Source organism: Bos mutus, chromosome 1, assembly GCF_027580195.1.
Source record: "Bos mutus isolate GX-2022 chromosome 1, NWIPB_WYAK_1.1, whole genome shotgun sequence".
Lineage (NCBI taxonomy): Eukaryota > Metazoa > Chordata > Mammalia > Artiodactyla > Bovidae > Bos > Bos mutus.
In genome coordinates, this window is record NC_091617.1 from 83069139 (window position 1) to 83090553 (window position 21415).

The 21415-nt window shown below is 38.6% G+C and overlaps 1 protein-coding gene across 3 annotated transcripts in view; it reads left to right on the forward strand.

The window, feature by feature from the left end:
* Window positions 1–21415, forward strand: part of MCCC1 (methylcrotonyl-CoA carboxylase subunit 1) — a 58651-nt gene that overhangs the window by 21465 nt on the left and 15771 nt on the right. For all 3 annotated transcript variants that reach the window (XM_005892536.2, XM_070372898.1, XM_070372901.1), the window contains 10 exons: window positions 284–405; window positions 846–993; window positions 1082–1203; window positions 4976–5087; window positions 8191–8272; window positions 9999–10126; window positions 12943–13126; window positions 16272–16381; window positions 17827–18043; window positions 20553–20639. In XM_005892536.2, the coding sequence (XP_005892598.1) occupies window positions 284–405; window positions 846–993; window positions 1082–1203; window positions 4976–5087; window positions 8191–8272; window positions 9999–10126; window positions 12943–13126; window positions 16272–16381; window positions 17827–18043; window positions 20553–20639 (1312 nt within the window). The remainder of the gene's footprint in view (window positions 1–283; window positions 406–845; window positions 994–1081; window positions 1204–4975; window positions 5088–8190; window positions 8273–9998; window positions 10127–12942; window positions 13127–16271; window positions 16382–17826; window positions 18044–20552; window positions 20640–21415) is intronic.

A 21415-nucleotide genomic window follows, 5' to 3' on the forward strand; every position in this document is an offset into this window, starting at 1 on the left:
AATTTGATATATTACCACAATAAAAAGAAATATTGGTTTTTCTGTTTCAGGTAAGGCTTCAGAACTTTAGTATGAAAATTCAATTGTAAGTCAAATATGCTTCAATTAAAAAGTATATTAGAAAAATAAAGTTCAGATGTCTCTTTGGAAACATATTCTGATAGAGACCATATGTACCTATCAACAGCATAGGGAGAGGCCTCCCCAGAGGGAGATGCCATCACCCGTATCACAGTCTGCCAGGGAAGCACTAAAAGCTTATCTATTCATTTCTCCCTTCTAGGCTATCCATCCAGGATATGGCTTTCTCTCAGAAAACATGGAATTTGCCGAACTGTGTAAGCAAGAAGGAATTATTTTTGTAGGTCCTCCTTCATCAGCAATTAGAGACATGGGTATAAAGAGGTATGAGTTTATATCTTTTAAATACGGCCATAAGAAGGTTAATTGAAATGGTTTATTTTACCTACAATAGACCTAGGTAATAGGTTAATATATCTTTACGTCATCATAGGCATAACTTATGTATATGCCACTACAATGCATTACAGAAAATATTCAAGTATCAAGTATAATAATTTTTGTTGGTAATCAATATGTTGATCAGTTTTTGGGGATTAAAAAACAGGATGGAATGAACTACCATATGAAAACTGGATTGAGAAAACTAGTAGATATTTTAACAATTGTATTAATATTAGTTGTCTCAGACTATAGTCCTTTCTTTCCTATAAAGTGTTTTCTTTTTAAAGTTCCATTGTATTTTATAGACTCAGCGGTATTTGTGTTTTTCTTGTATGAAATAATCCATAGCTTTGGAGCATATTGATTTTTTTATTCTAAAGCACATCCAAATCCATCATGGCTGCTGCTGGAGTGCCTGTGGTGGAGGGTTATCACGGGGAGGACCAGTCAGACCAATGCCTGAAAGAGCACGCTAGGACAATCGGTTACCCCGTCATGATTAAAGCCGTCCGTGGCGGAGGAGGAAAAGTAAGGTTGTGCGTGCTTGTATTTTCTGTTTTGGACTAGTCTAAGTTGTTTTACTTATGCTGTAGACATAACTATCTTTCCATCTTAGGGTATGAGGATCGTTAGATCTGAAAAAGAATTTCAAGAGCAGTTAGAATCAGCACGGAGAGAAGCTAAGAAGTCTTTCAATGATGATGCCATGCTGATTGAGAAGTTTGTGGACACACCAAGGTAGCTTCAGCTCTTTTATTCTGATTCAAATTTTAAAATTAAGTTAGAAATGCAAGCACATTATGTAAAATAGAAAGTTCCAAGAGTACATGAGTACATTAAGTTCCTCAGTCCCACTCGACCTATATTAAGGTATGCATTCCTCCAGGCATTTTCTACATGAATAGAAACATTTATACATAGACACACAGAATACAAGATACATACAGAAGAACAGTAAATAGAACCTTAGTAATATATGCTAGTATTATATGGTAGACATCTTTCTCTGTCAGTAAATGTAGATATACCTCATTATTTTTATTGGATGTTTATTGGTTCCATGATAAAGATGTAGCATTAATTCATTCATTGCATTTCTTGTTGATGGAATTTAGTCTTTTCAAAGTAAAATTCTTGTAAGAAGTTAAGCTTTATATTACAGAACTCTGTAAGCATGATCTGAGATGTTCAGAAAATGGAAATAGTTACCCAACTTGAATTGTAATTATAAGTGATATGTTAACAAATAATCCTAATAGCTTGCCCTTATTTTGCACTTAACCATGTGCCAGAGTTTAAGTATTTTACATATACTAAGTAGTAATCTTAGTATATTTCTAAGACTCTTTGCAACCCTGTGGATGTCCATGGGGATTCTCCAGGCAAGAATACTGGAGTGGGTTGCCATTCCCTTTTCCAGAGGATCTTCCCAAGCCAGGGTTCGAACCTGGGTCTCCTGCATTGCAGGCGGATCCTTTACCACTGAGCCACCATGGAAACAAGTAGTAATCTTGCTGTCCTTCCATTTGTAATCTAATTCCTGCAACAGTCCCATTAGATAGGCCCTGTTCTCTTTTTTTCAGGTGAATATACTGAGCAGCAGAGTGGTCAGCTGAATTGCCTGAGGTCTCCCAGTTAGGAATTGGTGAAGCTGAGATTTGAACCCAGGCAATTTGACTCTGGAATTCACACTCGCAGTGACCACACTAAACTGCTTCTCTGGGCACCACTATAGCAAATACCATGTGCATTTCTAATTTATTTTATTAGAAATTTTATTTTCATATGTATTGCTTAAAATAAGATACTGATTGTAAAAGCTTCTTGTTTCATAGATTTTGTGTTAAATATATAGACACACACATATATAAACCTGTAAGTCAAAAGTGACTTTATCAAGAATAATTCATTTTGTAACAATAACCAGAGAGAGATTTACCTTGAAGATGATGAGCTAAAGCTTCAGTCCCGTCTCTTGTATGGGCATCTTTGAAGATTCTATACCTATTTTTTGTACTTTTCTTAAAGTGGGCTCCCAAATTGTTTTTGTTTCAAGCCTTACAAAATTTAGAATTGTCCCTGAACATGGCACAGTAAATTAAATTCATTTAGAATGTGGCAGTTTAAAAAAAGTCAGTCTCAAAATATTTTCTTCATGATAGGCATCAGGAAAAGTAATATGAATACATTACAAACTTGAAAAATACAAGAGATGGAAAACAAAATCATTATAAGTATTAGCATTTCTACATATTTGTCTTCTGTATTTTCTAGTAATAACATTTCAATATCATGATAATCACACTATTTTGTATTCTGCTAAATAATTATCTGTTGAATTAAGGGAGGGCCAGAAGAATGTGGTGCCAATAACTGAGAAAAGTAGAAATCAAAATGTATTATATATCTGATTAGAACTATTGAGCTTTTATTTGAAAGGTTGGGATACATAACAGTCTTCAAAGTGTACTATTTTATCTAAAAACAAAATCAGACTCCTTTCTCACTTTATATTCAGTATATGTTCTAGATGGATTAAAAGTATAAATAGGAAAATAAAAACTTTAGAACTCTTAGAAAATATCAAGGCATTCCTACTAGAAACCAGCTACATCGTGTATCTAGCCAGACCCCGGCAATGCCTGAATTGGAGTGACTGGGATTTAATGCACTTCCTGGTTCTCAGACACGGTGTTCCAGAATCTCTGCGTTAGATAAAACAACACAGAAAACGATCATCAGAAAAAGGGAAGTAACAAGAGTGATTTGACAACTGTAGGAATCCTAACAGAACACAGATCCTCAGAGGGAAGAGCCAAGGGAAAATGTTTCCAATTTCTGAAAAGTCAGAAAAGAGCTGTTCTGTGCTCTTGGTGTGGCCTCAAGTGTTCCTTTCAGAACTTGGAGTTCCTGCTCTAGTGTCTCCTTTCCTGGAACAGCTGAAGGATAAGGGGGAGTCAGTGGATGTGGTAAAGTCAGGGACTTGGATCTCTATAATGAAAGGAAGAATACTAGGGGGAAAATAGAATCTCTTGGGCTTTTGATTCTTAATTAACCTCACAGATGAGTTTATTCAAAATGAGGATAGCAAGAATGAGTTTGGTGTTGGTAGCTTACGAGTAAATAAAAACAGGAAAGATCAAGGAGGCAAATCCAAAAGGAAGAAATCAGCTCCTATTATTTTGTCAAGAGAATATGTTGGACAAATTGGGACATTTTTAAATAGAACATTCAGTAGAAGTGATACATCAAGGAAAAAAATATCTTCCAAGTTGTTTAATGAAGTGTTTCATGAAGTGAACAAAAAGGAACAGAAATGAGCCATTGTGCTGCAATAGGACATCGTAAGACTTTCTGGATTTTTAAAAAATTTCTTGTATGTTTGATACTTTTTATTCTAAAAGCTCAACCGAGGGCTTCCCTGGTGGCTCAGTGGTAAAGAATTCAATTGCCAGTACAGGAGACGCAGGTTTGATCCTTGAATCAGGAAGATCCCCTGGAGTAGGAAATGCGTACCCACTCCAGTATTCTTGCCTGGGAAATCTCATGGACAGAAGAGCTTGGCAGGCTGGAAGAGAGTGAGACACAATTTAGCAACTAAATAATGAAAATTCAACTGAAAAATAATTTCTGTATTACAGTGGTGAATGTGTGAGATGAACTACAGTGTGAATGTATCAAAATCAATCTCCTGGGAAGGATGCTTTCATGTTCACCAAATGGTCTGGGTTACCCTTCTTTTTTTTTAAATGTTAGGTGCATTTACTCTTAATGTGATTTCTGATAATTATACTATGTTACACTCAACATTCAGAGAAGGCGATGGCACCCCACTCCAGTACTCTTGCCTGGAAAATCCCACGGACGGAAGGGCCTGGTAGGCTGCAGTCCATGGGGTTGCTGAGAGTCGGATACGACTGAGCGACTTCACGTTCACTTTTCACTTTCATGCATTGGAGAAGGAATGGCAACCCACTCCAGTGTTCTTGCCTGGAGAATCCCAGGGACGGGGGAGCCTGGTGGGCTGCCGTCTACGGGGTCGCGCAGAGTTGGACACGGCTGAAGCGACTTAGCAGCAGCAGCAACACTCAACATTAAAGTGCCTTTTTTTGTTTTTTGATTTAATATTAATATGTTCCAAAAAACTAATGATCCATGTAAATTTATTCCCTAACTTTTCTATGAATAACCCTTTGTAATTTTCAGTCTGCCTTAGTTTAAAATCTGACTATAAGAGTTGCTTTTTAAAAATCCTCCAATCATTAAGAAAAATGTCACTGACTTTTTGAGAATACATGACATGTGGCTATAATTTGTAATTTTGATATAGTCAGATTTATCAGTCTTTCCCTTGTCAGCTTGTATTTGCTACTTGCTCCTACTGTGAGGTCATAGATATGGTCTCCAGTGTTTTCTGAGTTTTCTTATTTCTCACTCATTCCATGTATATAATTTTTTTTCTTGAATGTTTAACCTACAAATGGAGACTTTTCATTGGGTTTTTAAATAGGCATGTAGAAGTGCAGGTGTTTGGTGACCACCATGGCAATGCCGTGTACTTGTTTGAAAGAGACTGTAGTGTACAGAGAAGACATCAGAAGATCATTGAAGAGGCCCCAGGGGTAAGGATCTTGTAAAGAAATTTGTCAGCTTTTCTATATTGTAAACCCCAGACTTTGATGTCAGAAATCTGTGAAGCTTGTGTCTCCCCCAAAGTGCTGCTGAACAGCCACTCTCCAGTAGTAGTAATCTGATTTCACTGTGGTGCTGGGGGTGAGGAGCAGATTGGTGTTCAGAGGGCACACTAGGACTTGGATCCTTCTGGATAGTGTCTAGAAAAGCTGCTCTGATCCACTTTGGACCTGACTTACAGTGAACAGCTACTGTTTCCATGCAGATTTTAAATTGTAATTAACTAGCATGTTTGACAGAGAAGTCAATGGCACCCCACTCCAGTATTCTTGCCTGGAAAATCCCATGGATGGAGGAGCCTGGTAGGCTGCAGTCCATGAGGTCGCTAAGAGTCGGACACGACTGAGCGACTTCCCTTTGACTTTTCACTTTCATGCATTGGAGAAGGAAATGGCAACCCACTCCAGTGTTCTTGCCTGGAGAATCCCAGGGATGGGGGAGCCTGGTGGGCTGTCATCTGTGGGGCGCACAGAGTCAGACACAACTGAAGCGACTTAGCAGCAGCAGCAGCAGCATGTTTGAGGAATGGAACGGTCTTGTTAATTGAATGTATTCTTTCTGAAGAAGACTCCTTAACTGCTACTTCAGATGTTCCTAAATACACTAATGGTATTCCCAACTTAAAGGTTTTATTGTATAGGAGAGCTATTTGCTCTTATTTGGCAACTTTGCCCCTTTAGAATTGTTTTCATCTCTTTGAGACCACCTCTTGATTGGCTCAGCTTGTTTTCTGGATCATGGCCTACTCCTAGAATTACCTATTTTGGGATTTACATTTCTTTGCAACCTACTACTGCTATAGGCCTCTTTTGTGTCCAAAGTTATATATGAGTTTTTTAAAATATGTATTTCTAAAAGATCATGGATCTAAAGTTTCTGGCTAATCAGTTTGTTATTCTCATACTATATTCAGACTTTAATTTCTGTTGCAGAATATATTGTACTGTTTCAAGTTGTTCAGTCACTAAGTCATGTCTGACTCTTTGAGACCCTATGAACTGCTGCACACCAGGCTTCCCTGTCCTTTACTATCTTCCAGAGTTTGCTCAAACTCATGTCCTTTTGAGTCGGTGATGCCATCCAACCACTTAATCCTCTGTCATCTCCTTCTCCTCTGGCCTTTAATCTTTCCCATCATCAGGGTCTTTTCCAGTGAGTCCACTCTTTGTATCAGGTGGCTGAAGTATTGGAGCTTCAGCTTCAGCATCAGTCCTTCCAATGAATATTCAGGGTTGGTTTCCTTTAGGATTGACTGGTTTGATCTTCTTGCAGTCCAAGGGACTCTCAAGAGTCTTCTCCAGCGTCACAATTTGAAAGCATCAATTCTTTGGCACTTAGCCTTCTTTATGGTCCAAATTTCACATCCTTACATGACTACTAGAAAAACCATAGTTTTGGCTATATGGACCTTTGTCAGCCAAGTAACATCTCTGCTTTTTAATATGCTAAGTTTGTCCTTTCCTTCCAAGGAGCAAGCATCTTTTAATTTCATGGCTGCAGTCACCGTCTGCAGTGATTTTAGAGCCCCCCAAAATAAGATCTGTCACGGCTTCCACTTTTCCCCTTTTATTTGCCATGAAGTGATGGGACTTGATGCCATGATCTTAGTTTTTTGAATGTTGAGTTTTAAGTCAGCTTTTTCACTTTCCTCTTTCACCCTTATCAAAAAGCTCTTTAGTTCTTCTTCATTTTCTGCTGTTAGAGTGATATCATCTGCAAGTCTGAGATTGTTAATATTTCTCCTGATAATCTTGATTCCAGTTTGTGATTCATCCAGCCTGGCATTTCACACAATGTAGTCTGCATATAAATTAAGTAAACAGGGTGACAATATACAGCCTTGATGTACTCCTTTCCCAATTTGGAACCAGTCTGTTGTTCCATGTCTGGTTCTAACTGTTGCTTCTTTACCTTCATACACATTGCTCAGGAGGCAGGTAAGGTGGTCTGGTATTCCCATCTATTGAAGAATTTTCCACAGTTTGTTGTGATCCATACAGTCAAAGGCTTTAGAGTAATCAATGAAGCAGAAGTAGATGTTTTTCTGGAATTCTCTTGCTTTTTCTATTACTCAGTGAATGTTGGCAATTTGATCTCTGGATCCTCTACCTATTCTAAATCCAACTTGTACATCTGGAAGTTCTCAGTTCACGTACTGCTGAAGCCTAGCTGAAGGATTTTGAGCATAACCTTATTAGCATATGAAATGAGCACTACTGTCTGAAGTAAATGTCAACAATTTCAATAATGCTTATTTTCAAACAGTGATTGCATAAATAAAAATCTGTTGAGCACCACTGAACAATGTTAAAAAGTTTTGCCTACTTTTGATATACATTTCTTTTTATGAACCTTTTTTTTTTTTGGCTGTGCCATGCAGGATCTCAGTTCCCCAACCAGGGATTGAACCCATACCTCCTGAAGTGGAAGTGCAGAGTCTTAACCACAGACTACCAGGGAAGTCCTTGAACATTTCTTATTAACTTGCAATCTCAAGGTTTACCTGTATTCCAAAGTAATTTTGGGGCATATGACCCATATTGTTTTATTTATCTTGAAACAAAAAGAGATTGTTCAAAGTTTTAGCATTGATACAAGTAATTTTAAGTGAACACATGGTCATGAAGGTTATTTTGGTGAATTCCCTGGTGGTCTAGTAGTTAGGACTTTGCACTTTCACTTCCATGGGCCCAGGTTCTATCTCTGATCAGAGAGCTAAGATCGCACAAGTCAAAAAGCACAGCCAAAAAGAAAAGATGGTTATTTTGTAGGTACTAAGTAATATTTGCAATTCATAGAAATTACTAATAGAATACTTTGGTATACAGACAGTTGAACTGTGGTATAAGACAGTATTTCATGATGAAATAGATATTTATCCTTATTTTCTCTTTAATGTAGTATTAAATACTACATTAATACTTTAATGTAGTATTAATGTTACATTAATACTTTAATGTAACATTAATCTTAATGGAAACCTCTAGTAGAACGAAGTACTAATGGAAATTTATTTCAAATATTTTTTCATAGCCTGGTATTAAACCTGAAGTAAGAAAAAAGCTTGGAGAAGCTGCAGTCAGAGCTGCTAAAGCTGTAAATTATGTTGGTGCAGGTATGTTAATATTTGCTTCTAATAGAGGGGGAGGAAAAATTATTTGTGTTTTGAAAGGCAAATGAAATATATAGTTTTTAAATCACTGACTTTCAAACTTTTGACTATATCCACATTAAGAAATACATTTTACATTTGGATCCAGTATGTGAATGTAAATGTTGGTTTATATACATGTATATTTGGGGGAAAAATCATTTAAACAGTACTTAGCCTAATTATATGTAATGCTATTTGATATTTTCTACCCTATTTTAAAATAAAATCATTAAAATGAAATTATTGCATTTTTTAAAATTAGTAAACTTTAGTTTTTTTAGAGCAGTTTTAGGTTCAGAGAAAAATTGAGCAGCAAGTTCAGAGAGTTCCCATGCCCCCTGTCCCCCTACACACACAGCCTCCTCCTCTAGCAATATCCTGCACCAGAACAGTGCTTTTGTTACAACTAATGAACCTGCGTATACACATCTTTATCACCCAGGGCCCATAGTTTACAGTTTGGGTTCACTCTTGATGTACATTCTGTGACTTTGGAGAAAAAGATAATGACTTGCATCCCACATTTATCCACCATTGTAGCGTCTTACAGAATAGTTTCAGTGCCCTAAATAGACTCTTCAGTCTTCTCTGTCTCCAGTCCCTGACAATCACTGATTGTTTTATTGCCTCCATAGTTTTGTCTTTTCCAGAATGAATCATACAGTACATAGCCTTTCCACATTGTTCAGATTGGCTTCTTTCACTTAGTGATATGTATTTAAGTTTCCTCCATATGTTTTCATGGCTTGATAGCTCATTTCTGAATTATAAATAAAGCTACTATAAACAGTTATGTACAGGGTTTTGTGTGAACATAGTTTCAGTTCATCTGGGCAAATACTAAGAAGTATGATTGCTAGATCACAGGGTAAGAATATGTTTGATTTTGTAAGAAACTACCAAACTGTTCAAAAGTGGCTGTGCCATGTTGCATTTACACCAGCTTGTGTGAGAGTGTCTGTTGCCCTGCATCCGTACCAGCGTTTGGTGGTGTCAGTGTTCCAGGCTATGGCCATTCTGATAGGTGTGTATCTCAGTGTTTTAATTTGCATTTCCCTGATACTGTATGTGACAAGTTGGGAAGAACTGACGTTTTGATAATGTTGAGTCTTCCTACCCATGAACATTTCTCCATTTATTTAGTTCTTCTCAATAAATGTTTTAAATGTTTAAAATAATAAAACAAAGGAAAATTTCTATTAAAAAAAAAGAAGACATTAACATAATGTTTATTTACTGAGTAATCTCCCAGTGGGTCACTAGAAGGAGGACTTTTTTAAAGACACTTCCAAAGCCCACAGTGAAGAAAAAAAAAATGTTATGTTTTTCTCCACGAAGTTAGAGAGAGATGGGATGTCAGAGTGTGAGGTTTCTAGGGACTTGGTACACAGGAGCAGTAATGGTCCAGTCATGTTCTCACTGCTATGACAGCTGAGACTGATTCATAACTTGGGCTTGCCATTTGCTCAAAACCCCAAATATACTTTTCTATTGTTAAATTTCATGTGGCTCCCTAGTTTTGAGAATCATTTGCTGCTGGAAAGTGTGAGATGTTTTCTTCATGAAAAGCAAACTGTTTACCATTCAATGAAGGTAGCCATAAAATTTGATATGATCTTTTGTGAAAGATTTTGATTCCTATTGACTAAATGCTGTTGAAATGTGAGCACTGTATTTTATATTTTAGGAACCGTGGAGTTTATCATGGACTCAAAGCACAATTTCTACTTTATGGAGATGAATACAAGGCTGCAAGTGGAACATCCTGTCACCGAGATGATCACAGGAACTGACTTGGTGGAATGGCAACTTAGGGTGGGAGTATTTTTTCTGTTAAAGATCAGTGTTGAGAATGTGTTCCCTTCTGGACTCTTAAAAGAAGGTGTCACTTTGGATAAGGGTTCAATTCTTTGTGGTTGTCATAAGTATAGGAAAATGGGAAGATAATGGTGATGTTACATTTGATGCACTTTATGGACTCATATTTCTAATGTCACTTACCATCCTTCCCCCTTAGACCTGGGGCAGCCAACAGGTAAGCTGCTGTCACTGAGGCTTGCTTGTGACCACATTGTCTCAACACAAAGCCTTGTCTTCTACCTGAAGCCACATTATTCAGGACCAGGCTGTTATTAGAGTTTAGAGGCAGGATAGATGCTTGCCAAGGTGAAATAAGCTAAGGAAGAGTTGAGAATGAAGAGCTAAAGGAACAGTTCAGATTCATAGAGTGGTCTCTGTGCAAGTTCTGACACACTATTGATGGCCCATAAAAGGATGAGTGTGGCCATTTAGAATAAATGTCTAAAAAATGTCAAAGCACTTTGACATTGCTATGACACATCTACTGTATTCTACTGAACTATTACATCTATGGCTTCTCCTCACAGGCCTAAATCAGAGTTTTACAAAGCTTATTGCTTCAAATATTAATGATAATAACTTAGACTGTTTTGTTCTCTTTATTAAAAACAGTAGATTTTTACAGTCTATTTTTTAATATAATAATGTTTTTAAGTAGTATGAATGTTCTTAATCTCTGTAGAGTTATTTGTTCTCTATATATCCTGAATCTAGATTATTTTTTCAGTGTTGTGATGCTAAAGTTTTGATTATTTTGATAATTTTATCTTTGCAAAATTTCTGTGGACAATAATATAACATTCCTTTTGCTGGTTATTTGGGGATGATTGGTGGTTTTAATTGAGCCATAAGATTCCTCTGGCCTCTGTAGCCTTAGGAGCTACACATCAGGCTAGTAAGTGTTAGGACGTGCCAGGAAAACTGTGTTGGGTTTAGAAACTTTTGGAAAGAGTGCTTATGTTTTCAGAATTCAAGGAAAATAATTTTTCTTGAGTAGTAACCAGGAGAGTTCAGGATTTTTAAATCATGAAGGAGTAAGTGTTTCTAAGAATGAAGGAAAAGAAGGCTTTTGGATATGAGGGGGAACCAGCAGGCATTTATTTCTGCAAGTCGAGAAACTGTAAGAGCTCGAGAAAGAGAAATAGGCTTTCATTATCTGGGGAAGGTTTCTAGAGCTTAGGGATGCCACTGGACCTTATTTATGCTGTTCAAGACACTTGGGAACCTGGCTTCCAAGCAGAGGTAAAACAGTGGGTCTTACCATGTGGTGAATCAAGAGTTCAAGCTCCAGGACCTCTCTCTCGAGTCACTAGCTTCCTGGAGTGCGTGTGCAGTGATGTGAGCACCCTGGCTGCAGGCTCAGATGGTTAGCAGTGTTAGGAGAGGCTGGTGAAATGTCCAAGGTCCAAGGGATTCCAAAGAGTCAATGTCTAAGCCTGAGTGAACTCAGATGGTATAGATTTCCAAGTATTCAGAAACATGGTTGGGCCAGTCTCTTCTGGGTCCAGATAGAAGCCAACTTCAGAGGGAAACAGATAAAGATAAGTCAGGTTGAAATTGAACTATATAGTCAGAAATAAAATCACATCTTAGAATATGAACATATAGTCGTTCTTTTCCTTTTTTATGCTAAAACAAATAGAATTCCGTACCAAAATATTACAGAGAATTTTATTATAAAGGATAGGAATGAAAAAATAAAAGCTAACACTTACCGAGTATTTACTGTATGCCAGGCATTGTTCTCTGATGCATTAAGAGGTTACAGAAACTTACCCAGAATTGAGTATGCCTGAAACAGAAAAAGTATAGAGACAGAATTTGAACCCAGGCAGTAGGGCTGCAAAGTCTCTGATTCCAAACACTGTGCCTTAAAGGCATGCAGTTTAGTCCATTTTCCTTTCATTTTCACTGTTGTAGTTCCTGATTTTTCTTATTTACAAATTTTGAGAGATGAAACCTTTGCTTGTTTTATACTTACCTATCTAATGCAGTGTGCTGCTGAGTTACTAGAGTTTTTCCCAATATCTTTTGCCATTTCAGTTTGTCATTTTCTCATCTTGGAGGAAAATACAAGGGTAGAGTGAAGAGTGACAGTGTGCCCTCCAGTAGCCTTTTCCAAATTATTCTAGTTGAAGAGAGAGATTTGGTGTATCGGTATATAAGAGCCAAAATAATAGTAATTAGAGTAATGATTAACAATGCTGATTATCCTGTTTATAATCTGGTGTCCTGCAATATATATAAATAACAAAATTTAAAAACATCGTGTTCCCCTGCCTGTTTTGCTTGATCACTTGGTGGTGAAGATGACAAAGATGACAAATGCCATACTTTAGCCATAGCTGTGAATATAGTCCTGAACACCAACTAACAATTTACTATAAGAAAAGATTGACATGGTAACTGAGTGCTAATATTTTAAGTGAAAACTGAGACTATCTTGCCAGTAAGAAATTTTAGTTTCCATTATATTGATAAAGCACTGATACTGATATTTATAACTTAGTCATCAGTTTGCCTGTTTTCTCTATTTTAAAATTGTAGAGATTTATTGTAATTAATGCAATATTTCCAGGCTGCATCTGTTTTTTAATCTATTTTTGCTTTTGCCTAATACCCAAGTGGGTGGACAAAATGAGAGTTTTTAATTGGCTTCATTATAAAGTCCAAATGTACATTTTATGTAGAAAAAGGCAAGACCATTTATACAGTCTCATAGCTGCTATCAGGTGGATTTTCATAATAAGCACATACTCTTCTTTTACCAGATTGCAGCAGGAGAGAAGATTCCTTTGAGCCAGGAAGAAATAACTCTGCGGGGCCATGCCTTTGAAGCTAGAATATATGCAGAAGATCCTAACAATAACTTCATGCCGGGGGCCGGACCACTAGTGCATCTCTCCACCCCTCGAGCAGACCTTACCACTAGGATTGAAACTGGAGTACGGCAAGGTAAAGTGAAATTAAAGGACAAAGTCTCGGTGGTTAAATTTTTTGGTACATTGTTGGTTTTGGATAGGGTCTTTTTTCCTGTGTCTTGTGGATGTATCTAGGTTTTCAAAATAAAGGATTTCTTTGATTTCTCAGTAATCTTTTCCTTTGGAATAGTCACTTTTAAGGAATAACTAGTATTGGGGCTTCCCTGGTGGTCCAGTGGCTAAGACTTTTAAGCTCCCAATGCAGGGGGCTGGGGTTCGATCCCTGGTTGGGGAACTAAATCCTGCATACCGCAACTAAGACCCGTTGCAGCCGATTATGAAGAATAAAATTAAAAATAAAACAGATGGCTAAACATTTATTTTTTTTAAAAAAGAAGAACTAGTATTTTTAAGCAGTACTGCAGTCTTTTTTGAAATGCAGCAGCACTTAGTCAAACCTCAGCAACAAATATTTTCTGGTATTGTTTATATTTTTATTTTGCCTAGTTCCAAATACAATTTAAGGGGACTGATATCTGCCCAGCCCAAGGCACTCTGCCTTCAAGGTACTAAAAGTCAAACTGAAAAATTAATAAACTTAGTGCAAGCTAAGCAGTAATTTTAAAAAGTTAAAAAATAACAATGCAAAAGCTAGTATAGTTCACATATGATTAATAACCACGGTCATAACAGTTATTTAGCACTTACTATGTACAGGTACTGTTCTAGGGGTTTTTCCTCCAGGGGCTCCTTTACTACCCTATGATCACCTCCATTTTCCAGATGGGGAAACAAGGGCACAGAGAAGTGACTTCTCCAAGGTCACCATTGGAGCCAAGATGTAGACGCGGGCATTCTGGCTCCAGGTCTATGATCTGAGCCACCACCATCTATTGCCACCTTAACTTAGTTGCCAGAGAAGTTATACAGATGGTGAGTGATAAAATATAGAAATTCTCAGGAATAGCAGGTTATGTTAGGCTGGTGTAATCGGGACATGTTTCTAAGAGGAAGTCTGGAGTGAATTTGAATAGACAGATTTAAAAGCACACAGAAAAGTGAAGAGAAGAGGATTTAACAAAAGGTGTATTTGAAGAACTGAGAGAATATGTGGCTGGAGAAAAGGATTCAGGGTGGTGAGTAATTGGAGATATGGAATAAGAGCAAATCGTATAGGGTCTAGAAAGCTAAAACGAGGAATTAGGACTTCTAAACAATAAATTGCAGGTGATACCACTCTAATGGCAGAAAGTGTAGAGGAACTAAAGAGCCTCTTGATGAGGATGAAAACAGAGAATGAAAAAAATGGCTTAAAACTCAACATTCAAAAAACAATCAAAAAACATTCAAACATTCAAAAAACAACAACTCAAAAACTCAACATTCAAAAAACAAAGATCATGGCATCTGGTCCCATCACTTTATGGCAAATAGATGGGGGAAAAAATGGAAACAGTGGCAGATTTTGTTTTGGGGGGCTCCAAAATCACTGTAGATGGTGACTGTAGCCATGAAATTAAAAGATGCTTGCTCTTTGGAAGAAAAGCTATGACAAATCTAGACAGCATATTAAAAAGCAGAGACATCACTTTTCTGACAAAAGTCCATATTAGTCAAAGCTGTGGTTTTTCCAGTATTCATGTATGGATGTCAGATTTGGACCGTAAAGAAGGCTGAATACCGAAGAATTGATGCTTTCAAATTGTGGTGGAGAAGACCCTCGAGAGTCCTTTGGACAGCGAGGAGATCAAACCAATCAATCCTAAAGGAAATCAACCCTTAATATTCATTGGAAGGACTGATGCTGAAGCTGTAATACTTTGGGTACCTAATGTGAGGAGCCAACTCATTGGAAAAGACCGTGATACTGGGAAAGATTGAGGGCAGGAGGAGAAAGGGGTGTCAGATGATGAGATTGTTGGATGACATCACCAACTCAGTGGACATGAGTGTGAGCAAACTCCAGGAGATAGTGAAGGACAGGGAAGCCTGGCATGCTGCAGTCCATGCGGTTGCAGAGTCAGATATGACTTAGTGACTGAACAATAACTACAACAATAAACTGGCAGCATTTTGAGAGCTCTGGATAACCTACAGCAAGTTTGGTAGTCAGTAAATTTTTTAGCGTATCAGTGAAACTTCATAGAGAGAAGAGGGGACTTGCAATAGGAAAGAAAAGGAATTTAAGGCAAGCAAAGCTTGCAGTATAGTTTAATAAAAGTGCTCAAAGGATAACAGATATAATTCTCAGACAGACTCCCTGATTTATCCTGGCCCTGGGAAGGATAATTAGTACAGGAAGCTTTCCCCAACCCTCTTTTGTGTCCCCTTGTGTATTCCTTGGGATTCCCCCTTTATATCATCTCATGATGATCTTTTGCCCCTTGTCTAATTTCTCCATTAGACTAGGAGTCGTACAAGAGGGACTAGGTCTTCTACGTTATATTTGCAGGACTTTGCTCAAGCTGAGGCCTAGAAGGTGTTCGGTATGTGTTGGTGGATGGATGGATGGGTGGATAAGGGAGTGTAATCTAACCTCTTAATTGTATAGATGAAGACTCTGAGGTTCAGAGGGGTCAAGTGATCTGCCAAAATCACAAAAACATCTTTGAACAATATTCTTTGTAATATACCTCATCTTTTTTACTTGAACCATTTCTAACCAGTGAGATGTGCATAGTTCAGTTTCTTGGTCGCTGAGACTCTGACACAGCTGCTATTTATTAGCTCTGCCAGGTATGGCAATTTGGCACTTGATTGTCATTCCTCCCAGCAACCATATAGGATAGAAGAATTATTTTCTTTATTTTTCTGATGAGGAAACTGAGGGGGTGGAGGCAAGGAAACAAGGACAGAAGTGATTGTGATATGAGGGTTTTCACTGACTTCCAAAACAAGAAGGAAAAAGAAGATTCAGAAGAAGTTAGGATGGGGCAAGCCAGCCTGTGTGTCGTTGGATGACTCTTTTGGGGCATGGTGCTCTTGATAGCCATACCCTCCTTCAACTTCTGTTTTTAAATCCCTTTGAGCCTCAGTTCCTCGTGAATAAAGTGGTGGTACTGATATCTGTCATGAGAATAAAGTGTGAAATGTACAGAAAGCCCCAGGAGAATGTCTTGCTTGTCATATTTTCTCTCTTTTAAGTTATAACTTTAGTTTCTGTGGTTTTTCAACTTCAGGAGATGAAGTTTCAATGCATTATGACCCCATGATTGCAAAGCTGGTTGTGTGGGCTGCTGATCGCCAGGCAGCCTTGACGAAACTTAAGTACAGCCTTCGACAGTACAATGTGAGTGAGCTGGAGCCGTGTTAGTGACCGTGATGATCTCTGGATCTCTACAGCCAAGCGTGTCCATTACGACTGGTTGACCTTTGTCCTTGTCAACTTATTTCTACCAATTTCCCATATGTCACAACAAAATTATTTCACATGGGAGTATTTCCCATGGGTCAGAATAGAGTTTGAAGACTTCCTGATTTCAGCTAGAAAGGAAAGATTGCAGGACTAAAACTATTAGCATCAGCGTTAACCTCAGTGGGATCCGATGTGAAATTTCTATTCAACCTGTGGATGAGGCCAGCAACACAAGTGTGGCCAATCCTCTGATGTTATTTTCTGCCAAGGAAAATAATTATGTTCAGTTTTATCCATTTGAAAGAGTTTGTTGCTTTTCTGTAGCTATAAATTTCCTTGCTGCAGTAAGCCCCATACCATGCTGATTTAGTGTCATAGAAGGATTTCTTATTAACCCATGATATTCAGGTGACTATATTTCATGAATTTGATCAAACCTCCGATTTCTGTGGCTCCACCCACACCGGCCTCCTTGTGACTCCTTTGACACACCCAGCATGGAGCCACATGTTCCCTTTCTCCCTCCAGAATTTTCTTGCCCCATGTGATTCCCTCCTCACTGCCCTCTGCCCGGCTCACCATGATCCTTAGAGTCCTTCCCAGGCCTCCCCACAGGACCTTTTGCTGCTGTCTGTTCCTTTAGCCAGCCTTATTTTTTTTTCATATCATCTGACATTATAGTAGATATTTATAGACATTGTTATTTGTCCCTTGATGTAAGCTTTGTGATGGCAAGGACTTTGTTTTGTTCCTCACTGTGTCCCAGTACTGGGGTCAGAGCCTGGCACCTAAAAGGCTCTCAGTAAATGGCTATTAAATAAATGGATGAATGAGAAAATGAATGAATGAACCTGAGAGCTCAGACAGCCGGTTTTGTCCTAGATCCCATTTATTGGGTGGATTTGGGTTAATTCTATACCTTTTCTTATTTTTATATCAGTGTGTACAAGTTGAATTTTAATGTTCAGAGGAAGCTCTTTTCAGGTCGTATAATCCCACCCCCCCGCTGTGTAGCAGTCCTATTCTGTCTGCAGTTTTCCTCGTTCATGGGAGTGTTCTGAGAAGCAAGTCTTCAGTATCTTGCACATAAATCTCATTTCAGTTTCTTAATGTTTACTTGCTTTCCTAACTTGAGTCAATTAAACATCTCCACACCACCTTCCCAACACCATTTCCTACATCCTGTTTATCATAGTAAATTAATATAATGTGAAGTGCAAATGCATAATAATGGTGAAATGAATTTGTTTTGTTTTTCCTGAGAGTTAGTCATGGTCGAAAATACTTAGTAGAAAGAAAGAGCTGATGCCATAGAAATGTTTTCCTGAGTATGTTGTTTTCCCCACTCACTGGGGACATGGACATTTTTTCCTCCCTAGATTGTTGGACTGCACACCAACATTGACTTCCTCCTTAGCCTGTCTGGCCACCCGGAATTTGAAGCTGGGAACGTGCACACTGATTTCATCCCTCAACACCGCAAAGAACTGTTGCCCGACCGGAAGACCACAGCCAAGGAGTTTTTATGTCACGCAGCTCTGGCCCTCATCCTCAAGGAGAAAGCTGTATCTGATGTCTTCAAAATTCAGACACAAGGTATGGAATATTTTTCTATTTCTTCTGCTTTGCAAAATTTTATGAATATCATTGAACATGCTTTTTTTTTTTTTTTTTTTTTTGGCCATGCTGCATAGCTAATGGGATCTCAATTCTCCAGCCAGGGATTGAACCCAGGCCACAGCAGTGAAGGTCCAGAACCCTAACCACTAGGCAACCAGAAACTCCCAGTTTTCTTTTTTTTATTGCCACTCCTGCCTCCCTTTTCTTCCTTCAGTAACTGACACCATCCTCTGCTAAAGTGTTTCTTAGTATCAAGTAAAGAGCTTTACGTAATATTCATGCACCCAACAGCATGCTTTAACCCATTCAGTGTAACTTAACCCATCACTTAAACAACATAGAGATGGACTTATTTTCAAGAAAACACCAATTCTCCCCACATCTCATGCTGATATGCCTTACAACTTCTTTTTGTTTTGTTTTTTCTAATTCACTTTTTATTTCCTTCCAACTTCTTTTATTCACCACTCCCTGCTTTGTTGTATCCTGCATACCGGCAGCAGCTTTCTTGGTCCTAGAGACAAGACAGTGCTGGAGATGCTCAGATTCCCTGAAGTTACCCATAATTTATTGTTGAGTTATTCTTCTGCTCTCTCTTTTTAAAAAATATTTACTTATTTATTTGGCTTAGTCAGGTTTTAATTGTGGCACATGGGCTCTTTTCTTGTGGTGCACGGACTCTCTAGTTGTGGCACACAGGCTCCAGAGCGTGTGGGCTCAGCAGTTGCTGCAACTGGGCCTAGTTGCTCTGCGACGTGTGGGATCTTTGTTCCCTGACTAGGGATCAAACTTGAGTATCTTGCATTGCAAGGCAGATTCTGAACCACTAGACCACCAGGGAAGTCCCCTTCCTCTCTTTTTCTATTCTGAGATCAAATTTCTGACTAGCTAGATACCTAGGTATTTCATCATATCATAGAATCTGAGTATGCCATAGAATCTGGGACTATGACAGAGATTCATCCTGGCTGCCATATGTATGCATCCCTGCCTCAGCATTCCCACTGAGTTGTTGCCCAGCATCTTCCTAACACCTCAGGAAGCTGGAAATTCATGATGAAAATTCATTAGTCAATTACAGTTTCAGTCAATTCTCCATTAAGAAGTTCTTCCCACTTGGTTGAACAAAATCTGAGCTCTCCCACATTTGCTCCATAATATTTCCTCAGGCTACCTCTGATCTTTGAAGCAAACAGGAAAAAAAAACCCTGAATCCATTTATCCCTTCATTATTATTAGGATTATTATATTATTATAGGATCCTATTATTGGGATCTTTTTCTAGATTCATTCAAGAAAGTGATATTAAGGGCTCCCCCCAGGCACTTCCCTGGTGGCTCAGGCGGTAAAGCATCTGTCTACAATGTGGGAGACCTGGGTTCGTACCCTGGGTCAGGAAGATCCCCTGGAGAAGGAAATGGCAATCCACTCCAGTACTATTGCCTGGAAAATCCCATGGACAGAGGAGCCTGGTAGGCTACAGTCCATGGGGTTGCAAAGAGTCGGACACGACTGAGCAACTTCACTTTCACTTTGGTGGCTGAGCGGTAAAGAACCTGCCTGCCAATTCAGGAGACGCAGGTTCAATCCTTGGTCCAAGAAGATCCCACATGCTGTGAAACAGCTAAGCCTGTGCACCACAGCTATTGAGCCTGTGCTCTGGAGTCTGGGAGCCGCAGCTACTGAGCCCATGTGTTGCCACTACTGAAGCCCCTGCAGCCTAGAGCCCTGTGCTCCACAAGAGGAGCCACTGCGGTGAGAAGCCCGCCCACCGCAACTAGACAAGAACAGCCCACACAGCAGTAAAGACCCAGCGCAGCCATACATGAATTAATAAGTAACATTTTAAGTTATATTGAAAGCTTAAAACATATAGCTACATTTGGAGATTTGTGCTCTGTCCTCATTTTGTCCTTTTACATTAAATAAACGCATCTACCTGTACCCCATCTGGTATTCCTCAGCCTGGACTTAGCTTTTTTGGAATGGAGTGTCCTCTTACTCTCACTTTCCTTTTTAAATTAAAATTTATAAGCAGCCCAGAGAGGAGTTTCAGAATAAATTGCTTCAATTTAGCTACTCCATAGCTCCTGGAAATTGTCTAACAGAGGGTGAACACACAAGTCTCTAGAGGAAGACCAGTAACAGAGAAGAGCAGAAGAGGCCAGGTGAAAGAAAACTAGTGAGTAGTGAGGATCCGGGCGACCTGGAATGCATTTGCCCTGTCAGAATTGTGACCACTGTGCAGTTTATGCTGCCAGAGGTGGAAAGTTGAGGTTGTAAATATTCTGATTTTTCAAGACAAACTGGGATTTTTTTCATGTAAAATTTCCTGAGATGTGAATAAAAGTGTCTAAATTTAAAGCATTGCATAGAATAAAGAAAACATATTTGAGCTGTCAGTATAGGACCTCTGTTTTATGTTTTCTTTTGTTAGTAGGCTTGATGTTCATGAATTTGTTGTTGAATTTTAAATGTTTTCTAGATCAATACTCTCCTTTTGCATCCAGCTGTGGAAGAAGACTGAATATGTGTTACTCTAGAAACGTGACTCTTAGGGATGGTGAAAACAGTAAGTAATGTGTTATTAAAAAGGAAATGTGCTTCATAGAAATAGATCACATTTACTGGAAAAAAAGAATTCAGCCTGGCCATGATCAATTACATTTTTTAAGATCCTTAGCCTAAACATTAGAAGGAAGCATGCCAAAATAATAGAATTGACTGGCTCTGGGTGGTAGAGTTAATGATATTTATTTTTCTTTTTCACACTTGTTTTATATTTGGTAAATATTTTAAAAATAGGTCCTAAAACATACATAGGAAAATGAAATATATACAAAACATTAGTGAGATTAGCATTGGATGCTAGGATTTGAGGCACTTTTTTCCCTCCTCTTCTTTGTACTTTCATGGCTCTGCCATTTTTTTCTGTGAGTCTGTATGACTTCTAAAGAAGAAAATAACCAAACTTCTCCAGGGGAGGAGGATTGCCCACCCCACTGCTCACCAGGCAGCATTAAAGAGGGGGAGTCACTGTTAGACCCGCTTATTGCTGATGAAACTGAGATAGGGGAGGAGCAGTTACTCAAGGCTATTAAGTAGCAGAACCAAGACTGACACCCAGTCTTTCTGGCCTTGCCCCCTGTGCTGTTTCCACCACTTTTCCAGTAGAAAATTGATTTTTGATTGCCAACTAATTGATGGGCCCGGTATGGGACCTGATTTATTGTAACTGAAGTCTGAAAGAGATGACACTTAAGCCAGAAGATGGTTTGTAAACTTGTGGCTTGAACAGTGTTCCAGAGGAACCAGAATCCTATGACAACAACTGGCTGTATTTCTTTT